At 38.5% G+C, this 21,625-nt stretch overlaps 1 protein-coding gene across 6 annotated transcripts in view; it reads right to left on the reverse strand.

Annotated features, from left to right (window-relative positions):
• unc5db (unc-5 netrin receptor Db) overlaps positions 1 to 643 on the reverse strand; it is a 273,315-nt gene extending 272,672 nt beyond the window's left edge. For 5 of the 6 annotated variants that reach the window (XR_015776501.1, XR_015776502.1, XR_015776499.1 and 2 more), the window contains exon 1: positions 247 to 643. Coding sequence is in view for 2 of the 6 variants with exons in the window: in XM_088077178.1 (XP_087933304.1) it covers positions 247 to 331 (85 nt within the window). In the remaining 4 variants the exon portion in view is untranslated. The remainder of the gene's footprint in view (positions 1 to 246) is intronic. The other variant, XM_042488868.2, reaches the window with a different exon arrangement.
• Positions 644 to 21,625: the final 20,982 nt, after the last annotated feature.

The following is a 21,625-nucleotide window of genomic DNA, read 5'->3' on the forward strand; positions in this document are numbered from 1 at the left end:
CACAGAGAAAGAGCTCAAACAGTGACAATAAGTCCGGAGGATTAATCAGAAACTGAATATTCGATGTGTACGTTGTTGTTTGCAAACCGTCAGAAATACCCCAAATCTGCACAAGCACGAAAGAAACGTGACAAGTGGTGCGTAACCACGGAGATGGCACCGCTTTTCCTGAACACGCCGGCGAAAGGCGTTGCAAACCCCGTGACACCGAAAGTAAGCATGCATGCACGCGGACACGGCTCTTACCTTTGGAGATGACTGACACCGTGCAGTAAACAAGAACCAGGAGGCCCGTCATGGAGAGGTAACGTCCTTTTGTCAGCGCACCCATACCGACGCGTAGCTCTCCAAGGTAAAGGGCTGACGGTGCTCCGGATCTCTGGTGCCTCCTCTCGCCTCCTCCGAGCTGACCGAGCCCGGCTGCGCAAGTTCCCTCCTTACACCCGTCAAGGGGACAGTTTGGAGCTCAGGCACTAAAAGGAGGAGAAGATGAAGGAGGAGAAGTGAGTGGCTCGCGAGCTGGACTGTTGAGCGAAAGGACAGAAGCATCTTCACTTCACTTTGGCTGTGCGTGTGTGCGCAGCAGGAGAGCCGCGCGCTCCGAGTTTACCCCCTTCTCCAGGCATCATCATCCCGGAGCCTGCCTCTTGCGAGCCAATGGCAGAGTGAGGGAGGCGGAGAGGAGGGGACCGAGGGGTAGGCTACATGTAGGCCTAATCACTCAAACATTTCTCCTAACTGCAGTGCATCAGTCACAAATGCTGCTGCATTTAGATGTAGAAGATTTTGGCCAAAATAGAAAAGCACAGCATGCGAAGAGTTAATTTCACTTATTAATTCTGACACAGCTGTAGGCGATATTCCAGTAAAAATTCCAAACCCGATGATAAATACAAAAGACTGACAGTAAGGATATGTGGTCGGTGTCGCGGACGTGGCACCAAATTCTGGGCCCTGTGCACAAGTGGCCCCCCAACCCTTCCTTCCTCTCTTGATTCATTCCTTTGTCACACACCTTTTTTTTTTTTTTTTTTACAAATTCAGTGTGCTTTCTTCCCCTTTCCTTTCATTCTTTTCTTTTGTAAAACCCTGATTTCCCTTTCTCAGGGAAAGATGTGTACATTGGTGATCCAGCAGCATAAGTAGTCACTTAATCGACTCTAGTTCGTTTAGTGCAGGGGCGAACTAAACCATGCATTTAACCCTTTGACACCTGGATCAACATCAACTTTTTGCATTCAGACGCCTTTCACAAGTATTTAAACCTTTGGACCCTGAGCAAATTGGTTTCTTTCAAAAGCATGAGAAAAAAACACATAAGAAACTTGGCATGAAATGTCCCGCAAATTGCAAGAAATAAGTGGACTTAGGTGGAAAATCATTCAATCAATCATTTTTTAAAAAGCTATTAAAAATTTTTCAGAGTATTTTTTAAATTAGCATAATTCTTTATATACATATACATATATAAATATAGAATTACTTTTTTTATACATAAATATGTATATATTACATTGTATATATACATATAGAAATGGTTATTTATTTTTAAAAAAACATCTTTTGGGGGGGTCATTTTATATTTTTTTATTTGTTGGTTTGTTTCTTTTTTTGATTTTGCTTCTTCATAGGTAATTTTCTTACCATACTTTTTACTAATTTCTGGATTATTTCTCTCTAAATTGCTCATAGTCTATCCATTTTCAAAAGAAATTAAGCCATTTTTTCCAGGTTTCAAAACATTAAGGAGTGAGAGAGGCATTGGGGAGCTCCCATCTATTTTATTCAAGTTTCAGTCTTTCAACCAATTTATTCAGCCATTTTTAACTTAATGATGGTGCTAAGTAGTATTTTAAAAAAAAAAAAAAAGCAAAAAAAACAACCTTTTTATTCCAGCCTTTAGATACCCCACCCCCCTCCTATTGGGGCCCTGTGTATTTCCCCCCTACTGCTAGGCTCCTGGTCAGTGCAATAATATACTTCCTCTTCAGTCAGAGCAGAGCCACTCTGGCCCTCAGCCCCCCTGACTGCCAAGTACATCTCTAAGAAATGTTTCTTGGCATCCTTGTTCTGGTTTTTAGGCATAATTAAAACTACAAATTCTTCAGATGAATTTGGGGCACAGAATACACTTCCTGTCACTGTCACAGAAATCTTTCAGTAATGAGGCCAAGGAGAAAAAAACATTTTAAGTTACTTGGATGTAACTCCAGTTCCATAGGTATGAGTAGAACTGAAAATGGTTAAACCATGTAGAAAACATAATGGAAATATAACATATTTGTTTCACATTTCATTTGAATAACAGCCTCTTCACTACTTGCATTTTGTTTTTCATCAGTACACCAACATTTAAACTTTGGCAAAGCGGATTTCTGTCATTTCTATTTTTTACTTTTTTTTAATGTGCAAATTGCAAACATGTATTAAAAACAGGTAGATGAAAACACTAACACAACATGGATGTTGGATATTATGGAAAGAGTGTGGATTTTCTGATGTAGTTTACTTGAATGTTTTTTGGGGGGAAATGTTCCAAAATAACAGTGTTTTCGTAAACAGTATTTAAACTGCTAGTACTAAACTAATACAAGTACATAGGGTTCCTATGAGGTATATACCTATTCTTTGTCATTTCTCTAAAGAATGTCACAGCCCGGCTTTTAGGCTGGACAAAATGTTAGTAAATTAACAAATGAAGTTATATATTAACTAAAAGTAATCAGACTCAGTAGAACAAGCTGCACAAACAGGTAGGACCAAACTTTAGTTGTAGTGTAGGGAATGAATAAGTGAAAATGTGCTTTAGGGGTGTTGTGCTGTAAAAAGCAAAGCAAGAGGAAGTCAAGATGCTGTGAGGTCAGAGGCACACCGGGCCCAGGTGTGTCCCACGATGCTGATTGCACTCCTTAAATCTGCTGCCCTGGAATGAGAAAGCAAGCAGCAAAAGCTGAGGAATGCAGCAGAGGGGTTATGCAAGAAAGTGCAACAGGAAGAAACTTCCATCCACAACTCAATCACCAAAATAAATGTTAGCATTGTATGTTTAAATAGTAACTGTCGAGGTTCACAGACAGAACAACTGACTTTTGTAGGTGACGTTCCCCCACATATACAACATGCTAACGTTACTAGCATAAGCCTGTAATTTTACATTGCATAAATTAGCTTAGTGGACTTTTCCTTTACTCATAACTTACATGTATTATTTATGCTTTCTCTTACTCACTGCTGGTTTAAGTCACTGCACCTCCCGACAGAACATCACGGTTGACTTTAAGCTTGCATGCACGTTTTTTCAGCCGAACATTGTTGAAACTGAGCAGCTGACATAATGTTAGCAAGAATTTAGCAAAGTGAGATGCCCGGCATGTACGTTGTGTTTCCCGAATAGGGCTTTTGTTTACATATGACATAGGCTGCAGTTGAGAAGTTTGCATAATTTCCTTTTCTAACCAGTTTTCTTCAACCTCTACAGAAAACGTCATGAGGTCAAGGAAAAAATGTGAAGGAAAATTCACAAGGACTTCGGAAAAGAGGACCGCGGTGTTCAGAGAATCTGACTGCACTTGTCCTCGGCTCTCTAATGACGCGAGGGCATGTGTATGTGATGTGACCTGATGTGATGGAACTACAATGTTCACATGATGGACTACAAGAAGCACTTCCTCACTATACTGGCTTTTATGCAGAATTTTTTTTTTTTTTTAATTGTTTCATTTGTTTTCTTTAAAAAAAAAACAAACTTAATTTGCTCAATTTGAATAATATATAGTTTAAATTCTGGGCAAAGATCTGATTATAAGCCTGTGTATAAAACAGCTTAAGAACGCGCACCAAAGCTCAGTAAACAGCTTCATGTTGAGGTGTTTTGAAGTTTTTTTGGCTCATACAGACTGTTGATCTGTGATGTAAAAAAACAGCTGACTCCCCAGGGAGCGGCCGATGTCACGTCACTTTAAAAGTTGCCATGCAAAGACTTGCCGGATGGAATTCTCTCCCTTACTTTTGGTAAAGGATGCTCCAGTCTATCCAATGCTAAGGGTGATTATAAAGGAAGCATCAACGCACATTTTCTTAATTTTAGGGGAATTCAAAAAGCTCCATCAGAGCAGCTGCTCAGATACTTCCAGGTGATCTCACTCAGTTCAGTCAGGAATCTTCCTATAAGCAAAGAGGTATTGAGCTGCAGCCTTGATCTGTTAACCCAGAGTTTCTCCCATAACAGACTGATTATTTATTCCAGTGTAAATAATGTTCTTCTCATCATTTTTCTCTTTTCTGCTGGCCATCATCTGGTGACACAGAATTTAAAAATAAAGGCGCATCTGAAAGAGGATGATATGGATCGATGTTTACACTTTGCATCAATGATATGCAATCGTTGCTCATTTAATTAATATATTTAGGCAGATCGATAGATCATTACACCCCTGCTATCCCTGATCACTAAAATCACCCGTGTTTGGTGGCCACAGAGTCGCTGGATGCAATGTTTCACTAAAAACAACATTTTCTTTTGTTGTTTGTTACTCTCAAACAATGGCCCACAGCTTGGCAAGCGCCTATAACAGCATCCAACATCCATCATCATTTCTGATGACAAAGTCAGCTCATATACTACATCACTTATGAAAAACTGACATGAAACAAATAATGAGTAATGTTAAATTGGGACACATTTTGAAAATTTGCATTCTGGAACAATTTACACAATTTTCTACGTATCTTAGCTCCAAACATGATATCACTTAATGAATATCAACCCCTTTTCCATATGCAAAAGAAAAAAATTAGAATCATAAAACACAGAATCAATTATTACATCTCAAACACAATATGTCCTGAGACCACTTTCTTTTACAGGCGCTACTGCTGACATATTTAGACAAAATAAATTTGATTTTGAAATTTATAAAAATGATTTATCTGAATATAGCAAGTGTTTTATGATCCTCAAAAAACAGTTTTCCCTCTTAAAATGACAAAGAGTAGTGTCCCATCTTGACAATAAAAGCCTGTGCCATTTTAACAGCAGACAACTGGCAAAATGGGACACTATCAAAATAAGCATGACACTGAGTGAGAAGCAGGACACACTCCTGCAGTCACAGGGCTGACACATAGAGACAGACAACCATTCACACTCACATGACACAATTTACCATCAACAATAAACTTATAACCTGCATGTCTTTGGACTGTAGAAGGATGTCGGACAGCCAGAAATAAAGCCACACTGACATAGAGAGGACATACAAACTCTACACAGAAGGGCCCAAACCCAGGTGTCAACCCATCTTCTGTTAGGCAACACTGTTAAACAAATCACCACCGCCCCATCTACGTAACATATTTGGATAATAGCAAGTAAAAAACCTATTAAGAGTAACTGAGGGAGAACAGTGCCCATCACTGAAGACCAATAACCTAGAATTTTTTCAAACATTTTTAAACCCCAATACTGACACATAAATTATGATGACAAACTGAAAAAAAAAATACATTGTTTTTAGGACTTTCTTATTTCAGTTTATACTGTACCGACATGATGCTTTCTTTTTTTTTTTAAATGCGCACATCATTAACATCCAAAAAATAATTAGTGAGGCTGCCTCTGTGGTTAGTCTGGCCCTGACGATGTGTTCTTGACCCAGAATCCCAAAAAACTGCAGGGAAACTGAAGATGAACTCAGGAAACTCATTCAGTTGTTTCAGTAGATGATGTTTCAGTAGATGTTAGAAAAGGTTCAATTATTGTGTTAGTCTGACTAAAACCAGACTTTTAAAATACATTTTTAAAAAACATGTTAGTCCATCTGAAATTGTTTTAAATTGAATTTATCTAAGTTTATTTAATTTATTGACTAACACACTCAGATAATATGGCTGGAAATGCAGTCACTGTTTCATGTATACGCCTGAACCGTACCTGACCTGGCCTTTGCATCCTGCACATGCTCCATAGTCCCCGCACCGGGCTTTGACCCAGAAGTCAAACTGCATAAATTCGTAGGCTGTACTGGGCTGAGTTTTAAAGCCAGAGTGATGATGCTGGTATCATCTGAAACTAGAAGACCTGTAGTACCATGATATGCTCGCCTCTCAGGATGAGAGCTAAATAACGCTCCAAAGTTTGGATACATTTTGGTGATTTTGTCTGAAATGTCTGTTTGTTTTGGGATTTGATATTGTTTGTTTTTATTAGACTGGGGTTGCTTTTAGTATATTTATGTTATTTATGGTATATTTATTACTGACTTCTTAATTTGCACAGAACTTAAATGCACTGAGCTGGTGAGGAACAGCATTTTGTTTCATTCTGTGTCTGCAAATATGCAGTGAAATGACAATAAAATTGAATCCTGAATCTTGCATCTTGAATGGAAAAACGGCATGCTCATTTCACAGGAGTCCCTTGACCTCTGACCTCCAGATATCTGAATGAAAATGGGTTCTGTGGGTACCCATGAGTCTCCCTTTTACAGACAAGCCCACTTTATGCTAGACCCATGCAGTTTTTTACTGTTATTACATTCCTAATCAAAACAATCTGGTAAGAATTGCTTTAACTTGTTAATATGGACTTCAAAACAGTTTTGTAATGCAAGATAATGGAATTGAAAACATGCAATTAAAAGATGTGATTAATTGCGGTTAATCATAGAGATATTACGATTAATCACAATTTTAAAAATTATTATTTTGTCACCCCTAGTTGTGAGTAGATATGCAATATTTCCCAATGGGAAAAGGCAAAGAGACTCTCTTGACACATTGTAAAAACACGCATCATTCAAACTTGATAGAGACAAAACTCAGCAAACAGTCTCTTAGTCTCTCTGCTCCAACAAATCCTTAAGAGAAAGAAGAAGACAAACTACTAATCCAATTAACTGAGTTAAATGTGAATATTTCCTGTATTATTGAAATTCTGCAAAAAATCACAATTAAAAAAATCTGACAGCCCTAGTAAAAAGTAAAGCATAGAGTACATATGACATGCTAAGTGCTGAAAAGTTATTATTTTTGACATGCAACCTTTTTTGCTGCTAGCTAACTTGTTTGGTATGTGACGGTCAACTGGATGAAGGTCCACCAGCAACTAGCTGAAAAGTGGCATATCGCCACCTACTGTGGCGGAGTCTGACATACGTAGTCAATAAATCAAGTCTGCTCCAGCGCTTGTATACTGGGACAAGGACAGAAGTCCCATTAAATGGCCTACTCGAGCGATAACCGTAGCTCCACTTAACTGCGCATGTAAATACAGTGACAACAGGCTGACCAGGGGAGCTGCTCTTTTCTGGGGAGCTGCTCTTTTTACCTAATACTGTAGTCATAATGATATAGCTTTCACTAATTATGTAAAAGACAAAAAAGTAAGACATCTCCTCTTTCTGCTTGCCTTGTAGCTAAGGGTTCAGTCTCTCTCTTGCCACTCTTTTTTTCCTTGTTTATCACTTTCCCTTATAACAAAAATAGTACAAGCTTTAGACCAACACATACTAAATGTTTTGGCCAACATTTATGCATGCCTTTGACTTATAAACCTCTCTTTCAAAAACACTTTCAAAAATCACCACCTTTTTTTCAATCTTTGCTACTCTGTCAAAATTTTCAGCAACTCTGCTGCTCCCTTCCATCAAGCAAAGCTCAGGGTGTTTCGTCAGGAGGTTCTTGACCTGATTCTGTGTTGCAGATATTCTGCATTCAATTATGTTTTCACTCTCATCTGACACAGACGTGGGGCCAGCAGAAAGCTGCGCCGAGTGGCTGCAAATTTTATGGATATGAAGAAAATTAGATATTGAGGCAAGTGACCTTCACAACTTGCTAAGTTGTTTTTTGTTTGTGTTTCTATGACAATATGTATACTTTCATTCATTTATCAGAGACATCATAATTACAGCGGCTTGACTGAGCTATTCATTGAGCAAATTAAATGTAAAAGATCAGTTTTCCTGCTGCTGGAGTGTCTAAAAATATTTTTTGTGCGCTATATTGTGCACATTTCCTCTCTTGAATATCTCAGAGCTGTCTTTATTTTCATTGCTTTCAATCAAAAGTATTCAAATGTAACACTTAAACTGTTAAATCCATAATTGACAGGTTTCACTTTGCTGGCATGCATCTTTTAGTACTAACAATCAATTGAAGATTTACTAAAGCAGTGCTAATTAAAGTGATACTCGGCAAAAGAGTTTTAGTTTTTTAGTGGTGTATTTAGCCTTTACAAAAGACAAAAGCCAAAGTGTCAAAAACTGATTAAACCATGAGCTATAAGCTGCAAACCTTTGCATACGGCTAATGTTTGCAGCTAACTGCACTCTACTGACGGTAGTAGTGAAGCGCTGTTTCCACTGAAGAGGTGCAAGCCACTAGCTGACTACGTTTTTCTGAACACATTTGGCCACTAAAGTCCTTAGACATCGATATTTAGCTTAATTTAGGTTTTGACAGCCGGTGACCAAATTTCAATGTCAGAGAAATGTGTAATGCCAACGTCACTTTGTTGTAGAATTCAATGACAGAGGATATTTTGGTGGTATTAGGTAACTTTATGTTGACGTAAAATAACAACATTTAGTTTTGAGGTATGAAGACCAAAATCCAACCAATCCATCTGCAAGTTATCAAAATATTAATGTTCACCATTCAATGTTAAACTAACATAAGGAGACATTTTAAATATTGCTGATGCAATTTTCATTCCAACACAAAACTAATTTTAAATATATAATTATAATGATTATAAACATAGTTTTCTGGACACTTTTGTACCCCCCCATTTTTTTTTTTTTTTAAAAAAAAAACCAAAACAAACAAATTTTCAGCTTGTTTTCTTCTTTACCTTTCACTAATGTCTTGAAATTTGGGGATATTACTCATCAAGTTGGCCATTGTCTTCTTTCCCTTTGATTATGAAAGAAACCAAACCAATTTGCTCAGGTTCCAAAGGGTTAAAAGATGGCAGTCCTCATTTTTAGCCGTCAAAGTCTACGGTCATCGGCTATAAAGTCCAGTTTTGTTTACTTCTGAGTAAAATCAAGGAACTGTATGTGTCAAAACTTAACACAGCATTGAGTGTTAAATCTGTCACCATTACAGGTCAAACCTTCTTCATCTCCTGAACCTCTATGAGAATAGCATTCATGAGGAGTTCAGTTGAAAAATACAACACATTCCAGTAAATCAGACTTCATTACACAAAGGATGTTCTAGATAAGACATATTTCTAAACACCAAAAAAAAAAAAAAAACTGAGAGCCTCAATTTACCACACCTGCCTCTGCTGAGCACTTTTAGAACATCCTGCTCTGCACCGGCCACTTGTGACAGGGCTACAATGGATGTGAAAGGTGCACTTAAGGACAACACTTGAAATGATTCACCTCTTGTAGCTTTTTATTTAAAATGATTGGGAGAGCAATCAGAGTAAGTGCCTCCAGCCATGCAGATAAAACAAAGTGGGCAGCCCTTTGTTTTCATGGATGGCGAGAGCTGAAAGAACGGTACACAACTAGTTCAACTATACTTGACTGGAGTGCAGCAGCAGGATTACTGTGCAGATTAGTTTGAGTTCCACTGTGGTTAGACTGCTGTGATGCCAACCTGTCCCTTAAAAATCATGCTCACATACAGCTGATCTGCAATGGCTTCTATGTTTTCTAGAATAAAATATCTGTAAAATGTTCACCGTCAAAGACTTTCATGCTTTCCGCCACATTATTGCTCCTGAAAACTATGATCAAAGAATTAAAAGGAAAAGAGGGAAAGCAGGAAAAGGGTTTAAAAAAGAGGTGTGTGAGTTAAGGCATGAGCAGAAAGAATTATTAATGCCAAACTAAACTTATCCTGCAAACTCTTACATGAAATGTAACTCAACTCAAGCAAATGATGCTTTGTTTGTTTGTTTTCATTGTCTTTTGTTTGTTTTTCTTTCGTTTTTTAAAAGTATCTTCATGTTCATTATTGTTGTTGCTTTCTTTCTTTTTTATCATTGCTGTGTTGACTTTACATCTTTGCACTAAATGGTGAATAAAGCATAGCAAAGTAAAAATAAAAATAAATAAATAAAATGAAATAAAGATGTAATGTTTATGTTTATCATTTGGTGTAGTTTAAATATAGCATTAAAACAATCAATGCTGACCTGATCAGTGGGATGGAGCATATTGATATTTTTATATTTTAGCAACTGTATGTTGAATATTTCTATGATCATAGCATATTCACGATATTCTGGTTGTATTTGATCTTTATTGAAAAATAAGACAAGACTAATGAAATTGGTGTAGTCTCTGTGTTGCAGTCAGCCAGCCCGTTCTCATTCTGTCACATACTGCCGTTTTGACATTGCTTTTAGCATAAGATCCCGACGACAAAAGCCACCTTTTGAGTACGCATGACAGGTGACTGGACTTTGTGGTGAGAATGCAGCAGCACAGAAATGGTTGTGGTGTTATTATATACCAATGTATGGCCAGGCAACTCCTGCAGCGGCAACATACTACGCTGGTGAGCAGCATCACTTGAGAACGTGGCTGGACAGAACATTTCGCGTCTGAATGATACATGGCACAACAGGTTAAAGCACTACAGGTAACAAGGTAATGTAAGGAGCAGAAGGGCGGGACAGCAGATGGGTCCCATATATATCCTCTAATGCTAACCATCCATTCAAGCATGTGCCTTTGTTGACATCCCAGCGTTAGTTGCCATCTACGCTCCAAAAGTGAAGCAGGCTTTGTGAACATTTTTAAACAACTACTGAAAACTATTTATTTAGTCTGGCTTTTGATTAATGCAACTAATGTATTTATTATTTTATATCAATTCTTTTATTTGTATTGATTTTACTGGTCTTTGTACTTTTTACTTTGACTCATATATCTTGTTTACCACCACCTCTTTTGATTGTCTAATCTTGTTTTTTGTGTTGCACTTCTTTTATTGTGCTTTACAATTTGAGCTGCATTCCTTGAATGAAAAGTGCTCTATAAATAAAGTTTTTTATTATTATTATCTGCTGATGTTGCCTAAACGTTACCACGTCCTGCGCCATCCCACCATGTGCATTTGTTGACATCAAGTTAGCGCCATCCTGCAACATCAATAGTAGACGCAGAAGGATACCTTAAACATAATATGTAGACACAGAAGCCCACTGCAAAGTGGCAACACGTGACGAGTTGGGATGAGAACATGTTGCCATTAACCGGGTATGATCCACTCGCTTTAAATGGATTCAAACCTTTGCAATTTCAATATCATAACATGCCTTTTTTAAATCATAACGTGCAATTTATCGCATTGTGTAATTATCTATGTGCAATTGGTGTAAATATTATTTTAACCATTGAGTTTTGCATCTTGTTTATAGTGTTTAGGTATATTGTTCTTTTTGCTTTATTTATCATGTGCAAACCTTGCTTTGATATCCCTTTGCTGCTGTAATAATGCAAATTTCCCCTTTGTGGGACTAATAAGGGATTATCTTATCTTGTTTTACCACTTGCTGCCATTATGATCAAGTACTGAGGCCTTACATTCAGATTTAGTCAAACAGGAGAAAGCTTGGGCAGTGCTGTGATGGAATAGTCACATTGACTGTCAGTGTTTGGCTGAGATATATATAATCATGCAAACACACCTCAAAAATGTACCTCTCTTTAATACCAGGCTGTAAAGCAATGTTTCAGAGCCCTGTGATGAAAGTTTCAGGTTTGTTTCACCTCTGTGGCCAGTTTTACACAGATATTTCAGACTGTGTTGTATTATTGGACAAGCCTTGTTTTGCTCTTAGATTATTCTAATGCCAGTTTCACAAACATAAAGAGGTTCATGATAAGCCTTTAAAGTTTGCCAACCCACCCTTACACCGAGTGTAAACTAAGATGAATGTTTCCATGGTAACTATCAGTGACTAACAATCTGTGACACCTGCTGATCAGTGGCACTGCGTGTCAAAAACAGAAAAACATGGCTCAAAATTAGTGGTTTGCAAACAATGCCGTGGAGGGAGAAATGAGAAAGGAAAGATTTTCACGAGTGTAGTAACCTGTAGGAAATATACAACATCCTCAGTTGTTTTTCTTTGCTCTGGGAAACTATCCTGATCCTGATGAGTTAGCACAAGTTCTGATTCCTGCCTCATTAAGAAGCCAAAGCACATCAGCTCTGCTACAGGTCTGCACTGCACTGGGATTTCTTGCCATTTAAAGTTTTTTCTATTGTTACACTTGTAACAGTTGAATTCTTCCAGAAGACAAACAGTGAACAGAGCTGAGCAACTTGATGCAGTTACCAAGAGTTTTCAGAAAATTAGTCCTACTTGAAGGGATAGTTCATATTTTTCTAAAGTGGGGCTGTATGAGGTACTTTTCTATAGCCAGTGTAGTACATACAGTTGATGTCAGTCAGCATGCCCCCAGTTTGGAGAAGCAGGCTGGAATACTGACACAGAGGCAAAGCAATGTATTGCTGTAGATGCGGTCCAGCAACAGAATGTATTTTAGCCGCCTAAAAAAAGTCCGACCTAAAACATTGAGTATTTGCTTAAATGGTGTCAAGGTTCGGCAGGCCAAAGACCCAAAATACAGAACAGACAAAAAGGGAGGTAGAAGTGCAACTTAAAAGCAAACTATAATGCTGAATATTATACACAAAGAAAAAAGCAACAGGTGAACTAAAATGCAAAGTGCAAATAAAACATGAGCAAAAACTGAACTTAAACAGACCGTGAACTCCACACAGGGAAACACGGAGGATCAAGGTAACAGCAACACAGCAAGGAAAGCAGCAACACGGTGAGGAAAACAGACAAACAGACCAAGGACAAGGGAAAAACAGGTCTATATACAAAAGGGAACTAATCAAAAAAATGACACACAGCTGGGTAGGTGGACACAGGAGCAGGAGGCAAACACAGGGATTGGTTAACTAAAGAAGGTGTGACTGGAAACACAAGGCTGGAGCAAACTGAAGGGGAAGGACGGACATGACTGATAACACAGACGAAACCAATCAGGGAAACAGACAAAGAGGGACACAGAAGCAGGGGAACACAGAGACAGGGAAAAAAGACACAGAGACACACAGAGAGACAGGGAGACACAGAGACAGGGAAAAAAGACACAGAGACACACAGAGAGACAGGGAGACACAGAGACAGGGAAAAAAGACACAGAGACACACAGAGAGACAGGGAGACACAGACAGACACAGAGAAGGAGCACAAGTGCCATACAAAGAGTAAAAATCAAAAATAAAACAGGAAACCCCAAAACAAAGTCCATAGTAAAACAAAAAAACCCAAAACAAACCATGATTAATGTATGCTATATTTAGAGTATTTTCAGAATTTTACCTTACAATCAAAAGAAATTTCTGAGGGGGAACTGAAGGCGGTATAATGCTCTCTTGAAAACCAGTATCCATTAAGAAAAACTGTGATTTAACACTGCTGAACGCAGCAGCTGCTGGTCTACAGCTGCCGGGTTCAGTTAGTTAGTTTGTGTTATTGCGTGAATTTGGCATTTAAAGGGGATAGTTTATATTTACCAAAGTTACACTATAACACAAACTACCCAACTGATGGACCAGCAGCTCCTGTGTTCAGCAAGCCAAAATTACTGTTCTTCTCAAAGGAGTCTGGTGGCTTTAATGAAAGCATAGAAACTGAAGCTATTAACAGTTTTTCTGTTCAGAAAGGGCTGTCTATGACAAGGTAAAGTGGTTAAAATATTTTCATTATTGTGTTCACTTAAGCTGTTATTGATTTTTTTCTTTAGGTGGGGCTTTATTAAGTGGTTAGAAACTCCACACCAAGATACACATCAGAATTAACTCTGGCACAAGTTTAAAAGGGCATGCTTTTCTTGGAGCCCACGTCTAGAAGTCACCTTACTGTAAATCCACATTGGCTTCAACATGAATCTAAAGGCTTCTTCTCTAGGTGTGAGTCTAATGTTACTTGGGGAAAAATGCTGGCCCATAAAGATTTAACAATAAATGATATGATATTGTCTCCAAAAAATGCTTTACTTCTCTTCAGATTAAAATACGTAAAACCCGGTCATCTATTTCAATACAACCACACAGCCCGGTAATAAACGAAAGGTTAATCATATATTTACAGCAATTTCTTTTGCTAATATCAAATGTTTATCTGACTCCTCTGTCCATGGTCTATGTTACTGTGCCCCTGCAGAGGCTGAGAATCCCTGAACTAGAAACAATAAAAGAAATATTAGGCTACAATGAAATATAATTATACAAGCAATATCAGGATTCCCACCTGGTGAACTGCTGCTGGCATTATTAAAAACATTCACGTAATCTGCAATATGAACCAGAGACAATATGGCTAAATTTAATTTACTTGATAATTGATACACTCTTGGCAAAGTGCAAAATGATTCCCTGGGTGTACATGGAGTCAATGGTCTGTTTCTGGAGCAGGCTGTAGAGGATGGGGGATATGTGGTATGATATTATGGAGCAAATCCAGGTAGAGGCTCAAATATCTGACCTTCAGCAGTCCAAAATCCCTCGGATTATCCCCCACCAATCGTATCCAATGCATATGAGTCGGGTTACCTTCATGCTCAAACAGAGTCACAACACAACACATGGCCACAACACTGGTGTGAAAACTACATCTTATTGTACCTGGATTGGTATTTGCTGTGCCAGCACTGTCACAAGAAACATATTCATTTGGCTGAGCTTGCTGACTTACAGTCAAAGTGGGTGCTCATGACAAAAATCACACAATCAGAGAAGAAAAATAAAACACATGCTAAATCTGCATTTTAACCACTTCAACCACATATGTATAACGTTTTGATCAAACATCACGTTCAGGTTATCTAGACATACACCTCTATAAATTTCATAGGCCCTACACAGCCATGCTCATATTCAAAGGAGGTTTTAACAACCTGCTCATGTAAAATGACCACGACTTCTTACCACCTCATTACATGGTGAAGGCACATAATGGGTTAAAATGACGTGCCCACATCACAGACAAACAATGCCAATGGAAAGTCAAGGACCCTTTGCTGAGGTGGACACACAAACTTCCTGGTTCAACAATGTCATTCAGTGGGAGTTGGTTAATGTCAGGACACTGTAGCTCGCATAAAGAGCAAGAAAATCCATGAAGGGAGCAGTTCCAGGCAGTGAGTTGATTAAACAAACACAGGACTTCCACCCAGGAGAAGGCATTTTGTGTCAAAAAGTCAACATAGACTTATTTTAAACTAATGTACTTACATTCTTAATGAAGTTATGTCATGTTACGTTATACACTGATGTCACTTTACAATGTACTTACATCCAATATGTACAAGTGTAGTTATTTTAACCGGCAACACTCCCTTTCCTTTGCCTAGCAAAGTTATTTGGTGCCTAAACCCATCCGTGCTGTCGACAACACGTGATGTAGCGTACAGAGGTTATGGTCATTTTCGTGTATTTCTGTGAGATTTTGTAGATATGTTGATTTTTTTTTTTTTTTTTTGCCTGATTAGATATCCTTCTGGACTGTGCACAGATTGTAATTAATTTGGATTAACTGTGACTAATGGCATGATCTGAAAGACAGAAAAGACTTTAGTGGACTAGGATCAATAAACAGTTACAGTACATACCTTCAATAAAAGTCTAACATTTTGTGTAAATTTAGTTCAATGTAAAAATGCAGTATTGGTAAACCTATCTCTGTCAGTGTTCATATTGACTCCAATGTAAAAATGTTTTTAGTAAGGATGGTCAACGTTACAGCACATCTTTAATTTAGATTTGATTTGATTTTTTAAAGAAATTAAGTTTTAAGGAGTATGGCCTATGTGTGAAAGTTATCCTTGTAAAGTTATCCTTGTACAGACAGAGCCGATCATACTGAGTAAGCCATATAAGTAGTGACTTAGGGACCCCTGGTCCCTGAGAGCCTGCTAGAAAAGATTTGTTTAATGAACATTAAAAAAATTTGAGTGACACTGACAACATTTTTGTGCCATTTTGCCAACAAATACTGACAGCACACTGTGGATGTTCCATGTTTGAAATTAACTGTGTCACTACAAATGATTATATTTAGATGTTCCCCATAAGAAATCACAAAGAAAAGCACAGTTGCTTGAAGACAAAAAAAAAAGATTAAAAACACAACTTTACTACTTGCATATAGTTTTACAAAGCAGTGCTCCAAACTAACTAGTGATAGGTTCCTACAGAAATCTTTACATTCTACTTACTAGAAATGTTCCCTTTATAGGTAATTTTGTGTTAACATTTTATTTAAATAGCTCCTTTTGTCCTTCTTTCTCATTTGATCACTGTACTAGACCTAAAATATTATCATTAGGTATTTATTAAATGTATGTTCTACACCAAATGGCTGCCTTGTGCATCATAGCCTGCGCTCCCAGGCCTTTACTATCTTCAGTTTTCCCTCAGTACGTACAGAGCTTGGCAAAAAGGCATTTTCTTACTCTGCCCTTTCAACCTGGAACATGCTACAGCAAAATCTGAAGCTGTCCAGCTTGATCCCACTACGGGATTTTAAACTTATATTAAGGGCACTGGATAAAGCATCTTTGGAAACTTGTTCCTGTTTTTAGTATTCTAATCTGCTTCCACTTGGCACTTTTCACTTAAATCTGTCTGTCTGTTACTAATTGTTCTTAAATTGCATGTTATCCGAAACAGGTCACTCTTGAAACTGAGACCCCGTGTCTCAATGAGATTACCTGTATAAATAACGGTTATATCAAATAAAATATGTCACATCTTTATGGTTGAGTAATATCCTTTCTAATTTTAGACATCAGACACATGAAGACATGTGAAATTCAGCCCTTTCCGATGAGAATATAACACTAAAATATGCACGTGATTAATCAGAGCAGGACTATCGTGTGGATTGGTGTAACAGAGAAATACTGCACTTATTGTTGGCTATTTAAAGATAATTTTGCTGAGAAAAAGGTCCCACTTTAGTCTTTGCATGCTTGTTTGTACATTATGTGTGCTTTAAATTATATTTAAAAAATGCATTTTGGTTTAGTGGGGGGGGGGGGGGCAAAAGTCTTGGACTGCCCCTGTGTATATCAATAATTTTCTTCAGATACAGAGAAAAATACTAAGGATTTATGAGCCAAGAAATGTCTCTTATCTGCTGCCCATGCACATTTTTACTACACACAGCACTGAACCCCCAGACAGCAGTGCTGCGCACAGAGCTGCTGTGGTTTTCTGTGGCCCTGAATGCATGATTCATTCTCTATTATGCACTATCCACCATCAGTCTACATCACTTCATCACCGGTTTAATTATTATAATTTGAGGCAATATTTCCATCACACTTAACACTAACAGCTGCATAAACAAACTAAGCGCAGAGAGGCTATAATGTGGTCATAGGTAGTGCAGTGTCCTGACTGTGGTTGGTATTTCTGCTGTCTCTCTGCTGTCTGCCTCCATTTGCAGCTCCCCTTCCTGTATCGATCCAAAAGGGGAAAGTTACCTTTAAAAAGTACATATTGCTTGTTTCCCTTTGTTCTAACATTTCCCAATTTAATGGTTATAGACTGATACATGACATGATACAGAAAGGTCACCTCTAAAAATATCATCCATCCAAATTCATTACACAATGCCAGGGGTGTGTTGAGTCTGATTTCCTGGAGGGGTTTTGACGTATACAACAAAAGCTTCAGTTTTGTCTCACAGAAACTCAAGAACAAAGATTTTTTTTTTTTTGAGTTTCATCATCTAATCTTCACTGTTCCCCCGGCCAGCCTTTCCTCATCTGAGACTGATCCCTCTGCCTCCATTAGACTCAGAGTCAGACTGAGGGCTACATGTAGAGATCACAAGGCTGATTGTAGTCTATACTGTAGGTAAACCACGTACAAAGTTAAGCTGTACATCATGTTATTTTTTGGTATATCTGAGTACGGTGCACTCACTGCAGTCATTGTGGCATACTTAGGTAAAACTACATGATCCTAGATCAGATTAGATTCAAGTAAATTGTCATTGCACAGAGTAAAGTACCTGTAAAATGCAATGCAGTCTAGCATCCTACCAGAAAGTGAGAGTGAATGACATCACTCTTATGACTCTTATGATGATATATAATCCTGCATGAAAAAAAAAATAAACTGAAAGTTGCAACCTGTTCTCATTCTGAACCTGTCAAATATGCCTGTCAGTGCTTAGAGTGTACGAGCGTGACACCAAAAGCCACCCTCCGTGTCCACATGAAACACAGCTGGACAGCATCAGCAAAGAACGCAGCCAGACGGAACTGGTGGCATTGTTATTATACGCTGGCTAACATCCGGATGTCACCAAGTGCGTTTACATGCAACACGCAGTGGGGGCGTCCTTTGAAAAAGCAGCTGGGTGGAACCAGGCTTGTGGGAAAGAAATAGGAAGGCTGGCGTCAGGTTGCAACGATGCTAGATACAACATAATATAAGCAGTGCGCCTATAGGGAGGGCAGGAGGGGTGATGGATAGGTCCCACAAACAAGTGACTTTCATGTGAGAATGCCACATTTGGTACAGTCTGTGAGTCAGATCCACCCCTTGTTCCTCCACAGCTCCACCCTCTCATCCAAATATGGTCACTTCTGGCTCCAAAAAAAAAAAAAGATTGTGATGGCTGAAATGCCAAACTCGAGGCTTCAAAACAGCAATCCATAAACCAATGGGTGACGTAATGGTAGCTACTTCCATTATTTATACAATTTAAAATACAAAATCCTCCGAAAAACATAATGGCATAATCACAATCGGTTTTGCCTAGGTGACGCACCATCCACCATCCCCTCAACCATCTGATAACAAAGTCAACTTATAGACTATATCACTTTAAAAACCTTGATATGATATGTGAAAAACATGCAGATGTAATGTGTTGTGTTTGTGGTTTATAGAAATGTGCAATGCCAACATTTTCTTCTGGCAGCTGAGCTGGCGTGACGTAGCCTCTCAGGATTTCTGTCTCAGTAACTCAGGTTGTGGCTTTGGGGTACTGGTGCATGGTGCCCCTTTTTAGCTCCTCATTTGGACACACAGATGTTTTTTCTTTTAAACTGAAATCAAGGGATCAATCATATAGTCATAAATAATTGTACGCTCATCACTAACATTTATGATAATTTCATTGTATAATTGTTTGTGTCATGTCTCAAAAGTCCATTTCTTGGGGGGTGTTGCAAACTAGGCTATAAATGCTGGAGTCTGTGGATCATACAGGTCTGGCTGAATCCATCATAATTCTTCACCATGGAAAAAAACCCCAAGGATGTTAACCAATCACAGTCATTTTCAGTGTCAAAACTGAGGATGCAGAGACAGAGCCATTGCGAAATAGTGATGGGAAATAGTGGAAGGGCTGGAGAATTTGGTACAAAATATGAAACCAATAGCAGGCTTCCATGCACAATCAAATCATTACTAACGAAGCAAGCCACTGATACTGCAAATTATGCTTACAGGAATGAACAAAACCACATTGCTGAACCACTACCAAGACTATTTACTGTATGTGGGCCAGTGGCCAGCACATCAACACGCCCCGAGGGTCTGAGGAGAGCAGCTTTACCAAAAAAACCTATCTTTTATATTCATTAAGGGTCTTACGGAGCATGCAGCGCCCTGGGTAGAAAGTAAGTGAGCTGTAACAGAGAGGGAGCAAAGGCAGTTTAGAAAGAGCAACAATGAAACACTCCACTATTATAATTATAAAACACAGTGGACTAAAAATACATGCAGTAAAACTACAGTTGGTGTGGTTTCATAACAGTTATGTATTTTGTCAAACTATGGTTTGTTTCCACTCACTATAGAATTAAAATTAGTAAGCACAGATTTGCCTGAATTACTGTATGCAACCCACTGAATTGTGTAGTCATTTTTGTCAGTTACATTATCATTCTAACATACAGCACTGATACAACTCTAACCATGCTGTGACCTACATTTAGTTAGACACCCTAACCCAGAACTCTCTGGGCCATCCTTCAAACAGAATTAAGACAACTGTAAACTGACTGTGGGCTATGACTTAAATACCATTCATCGCTTCGCCTTTATTTGTTTACATATGGCAATATTTCATGCATGTCATATTAACTATTATTAAGTTATAAGTTCCTGTTTGAAATGCACCTATAAATGTACAATCAATCATTATTGGATTACTCTGATACTGAAAAAAATAGAGAAATACCCTGTGATCATTCTCAGATAAGTGAGTTTCTTAAGTTAAAGGAGCATTGTTTTTCAACAATTTCTGAGCAGATTTATGGACATTTCCTAACAAACGTCGAGATTATCATAACTTCTGTAGGTGTGACTAACACTGAATCTAAAATTATGTTTGCTGTGTCTTTGTGTTGGGATTCAACTAAGTCATGACCCCTGGGAAAACAAACTTTGACGCAAATCACACCAATCAGGCAATTAAGGTTTTATAGTACCTTAATGGCCTCCATGAGCTGTGTTAATAAGTGTGCATCAAATCAGCAGCCAAACTACAATAATTACATGGCAGTTGTTGTTAGAACACCAGCATGCACCTCCCACCAAACACAGTATTTTTTTTCCTTAAACTTTTCTTTAAACTCACAGTTGTCCTTTTGAGGTAATTTAGTGCCCTTTTCAGTTATTTTGCGCCTCTTTTTGGTTGTATTACCCCTTTTTGTAGTTATTTTGCAGTCCCTTTGCATCTCTCTGTGGTCATTTTGAATCCTCCCTGGGTCAATACATATTAATTTAAGGAACAGTTTGCAGATGAGGGCCAGGGGGTTCACTATAAGGCTTGGACATACTCTCTGTATAGACTGTCTGCAGTTAACTGTGGACAACTTAAAACTAACTTCACGTTGGTGAGGCGGCTGGACTGGAGTGTGGAGCAAGAGATGACAGCATAGGCAGCCTGTCTATGCGCTTACAAAAAATGCACTGCATGGGGACATCAACAAAAGGGTCCATGCCGACCCTAGCAGATATGAGTGGATGATCAGATTTATGTCCCACAGACCAAAGGGGACCCCTGCACATGGACGTGGTACCCGCAAATTGGCCTTAACACATTGGGCCTCTTGGCCTGTGAGTGGTAGGCCAGTTCAGTAATACTTCAAACCTTAAACGACATTACTTTCATTAATTTAGTAAATAAAAAGCATTAAATGTGATTGAGAAGAGAACCAGCCCATTCTCGTTCTAAAGTTGTCAAATACTGCCACTTTTGCAGTGCTTTTGTAGTAAGATTCCAGCGCCAAAAGCCACATTTTGCATCCATATGATGCGCCGCTGGATGTTGTTATCTGAAAATGTGGCTGTTTGTGGTGTTATTATATGCCAGTACCTGCCATGGCAGCATGATATGTGGATGGTTGGAGTGAGTTGAGAATGCAAACCTGATGAAACCGGTCCCGTCTGCATAATATGCCACTGAACGGCTTCACGTTGAAATGCTGCCAGTAACAACATACCACAAGGAGCGCAACAGTCCATATAGGCCGCTAGGGAGATGGATGGATCCAACAAACTCCAGACTTTCATTCAGGAGTCCGGGGTTCACTTCGCATCTGAA

This window comes from Plectropomus leopardus, chromosome 4 (genome assembly GCF_026936395.1).
Source record: "Plectropomus leopardus strain MGB_pleo_1.0 chromosome 4, ASM2693639v1, whole genome shotgun sequence".
In the NCBI taxonomy this organism is placed as follows: Eukaryota; Metazoa; Chordata; class Actinopteri; order Perciformes; family Serranidae; genus Plectropomus; species Plectropomus leopardus.